This window comes from Bison bison, unplaced genomic scaffold, assembly GCF_000754665.1.
Source record: "Bison bison bison isolate TAMUID 2011002044 unplaced genomic scaffold, Bison_UMD1.0 scf7180017864384, whole genome shotgun sequence".
Classification (NCBI taxonomy): domain Eukaryota; kingdom Metazoa; phylum Chordata; class Mammalia; order Artiodactyla; family Bovidae; genus Bison; species Bison bison.
The window spans coordinates 8,334,308-8,336,474 of NW_011494956.1; the positions used below are offsets into that span (position 1 = coordinate 8,334,308).

Consider the following 2,167-nt stretch of genomic DNA (forward strand, 5'->3'; position numbering starts at 1 on the left):
GAGAGTTGGACTGTGAAGAAGCCTGAGTGCCGAAGAATTGATGCTTTTGAAGTGTGGTGTTGGAGAAGACTCTTGAGAGTCCCTTGGACTGCAAGGAGATCCAACCAGTCCATTCTGAAGGAGATCAGCCCTGGGATTTCTTTGGAGGGAATGATGCTAAAGCTGAAACTCCAGTACTTTGGCCACCTCATGTGAAGAGTTGACTCATTGGAAAAGACTCTGATGCTGGGAGGGATTGGGGGCAGGAGGAGAAGGGGACAACAGAGGATGAGATGGCTGGATGGCATCACCAACTCGATGGACGTGAGTTTGAGTGAACTCTGGGAGTTGGTGATGAACAGGGAGGCCTGGCATGCTGCGATTCATGGGGTCGCAAAGAGTCGGACACGACTGAGCGACTGAACTGAACTGAACTGAACTGAACCAAAATTCCTTTAAGGATGGGCTCTGGAGCTAGACTACTGGGATCATGGCTCGTCCAATGTGTAACCTCTCAGTGCTTCAGTTTCCTCATCTTTAAAATCAGAGTATCTACTTTATTTTAAGGCCGTTGGGAGAAGTCACAGGGTAATTCATGTGGTGTGTTTAGGACAGTGTCTGATACCTAAAATGTACTTAATATAATATTCTCCTATTGAGCCAGAGATTTTAAGGGGAAAACTGTTGGTGACTATAAATTCCTGAATTTTAACAAGATCTGAATGGAAAAGCTGACTACAAAACAGTTTGGTACAAAAAAATGGTTAAAATTTTGTGCAATGGTAAAAGATGTGGTAAAACCATGGAGTATTTTTATCTCAACCAACAAGAACACTAGCATCAAGCAAATATTCATTAATGAAAATAACAATTATAATAACTTAATCTGAATACTATTTTCCTAAGAAATTTCATCCAACATAGTCTGAATCTTAATTTCTTCATTAAAAAAATTCAGCTGCATTTTTACTTAGTAAAAATCTAGCTTTTATAGGAAACCAAAAGTAGGTTAAATGAATGGTTTTGCCTGGACCTAAAGATCAATTCATAAGGGATCCATGATCCTTACAGTAAGATGATTACCAGCAAAGGACAAATACTTACAGAAATAGTGAAGGGGGTGAGCTTTTTCTTATTAATGGCTCTTTCATCAATTGTATCTGGTTCAGATAAGTTGATCATTTTGCTAAAGAGAAAATGGGAATAAATCAGTTTAAGACACTCAGAAATGTTTTTAGTTTATTTTTGTAAGTAAACAATAAAGTTAAATTTTGAAAAGTAATAATCCATTTATTTAAAATATACTTCATCTCAGGGATTTAATTTTAAAAACCTAAGAAATATTCCCTAATCTAAATCGAATTCATCATTCACTGTAATAGTAATCTTAGCATTTCTTCTAATTTTTTCAAAGTCTTGCATTATCTTTATGCAAATCTTGCTTTTATTTCATTTAATGATCATTGACATTCAGCAGCCTGAAATATAAAACAAAAAATCCTCAAGAAGTCAAATTTCATATAGTGGTCAACAGTGTTAAAATTACTGTTGTTGCAGAAAAATAAAGAGCAGAGACTTGACCAAAAATTTCAATAATTCACACATTTTAAAAGAAACTAACATGAATTTTACTTCTGTGTTTTAGAATACATTTTATATTATGAAACACAGATAAGAAAACACCCATTCAATTCATAATAGCAATTTACTCTGAAGGTTACAGGAAGAGATCTGAATTGTAGGTGGACCAAGATACAATTCTTGGGGTCACAAAGAGTCGGACACGACTGAGTGACTGAACTGAACTGAACTGAATGTCTTGAAAATTAATATCCCGTAACTGTGGGTAGTTTTTTCTTTTTAAGTAAACACACAGAAAAAAGACTGAGGAAATGTGCCAAAATATCAGTAATAGCTTCTTATGGCTGTTAATATTCATGGTGGTTATGTTCTTCTTTGAACATTTTCTGTATTTTTATAAACTTAAAAAATAAAAGACATCTAGTTTTACAAAGAAGTATGCTGGGTCTTCAGTACACACAACCAAGCACAAAGATAATGCCTTTAGAGAGTTTACAGTCTAGTAAGCAGAGACAGCCGTTGGAGAAGACTCTTGAGAGTCCCTTGGACTGCAAGGAGATCCAACCAATCCATTCTAAAGGAGATCAGCCCTGGGTGTTCTTTGGAA

General features: G+C 35.8%; 1 protein-coding gene across 2 annotated transcripts in view; it reads right to left on the reverse strand.

The window, feature by feature from the left end:
- Positions 1 to 2,167, reverse strand: part of PLS1 (plastin 1) — a 114,247-nt gene that overhangs the window by 38,822 nt on the left and 73,258 nt on the right. For both annotated transcript variants that reach the window (XM_010858154.1, XM_010858155.1), the window contains exon 6: positions 1,084 to 1,165. In XM_010858154.1, the coding sequence (XP_010856456.1) occupies positions 1,084 to 1,165 (82 nt within the window). The remainder of the gene's footprint in view (positions 1 to 1,083; positions 1,166 to 2,167) is intronic.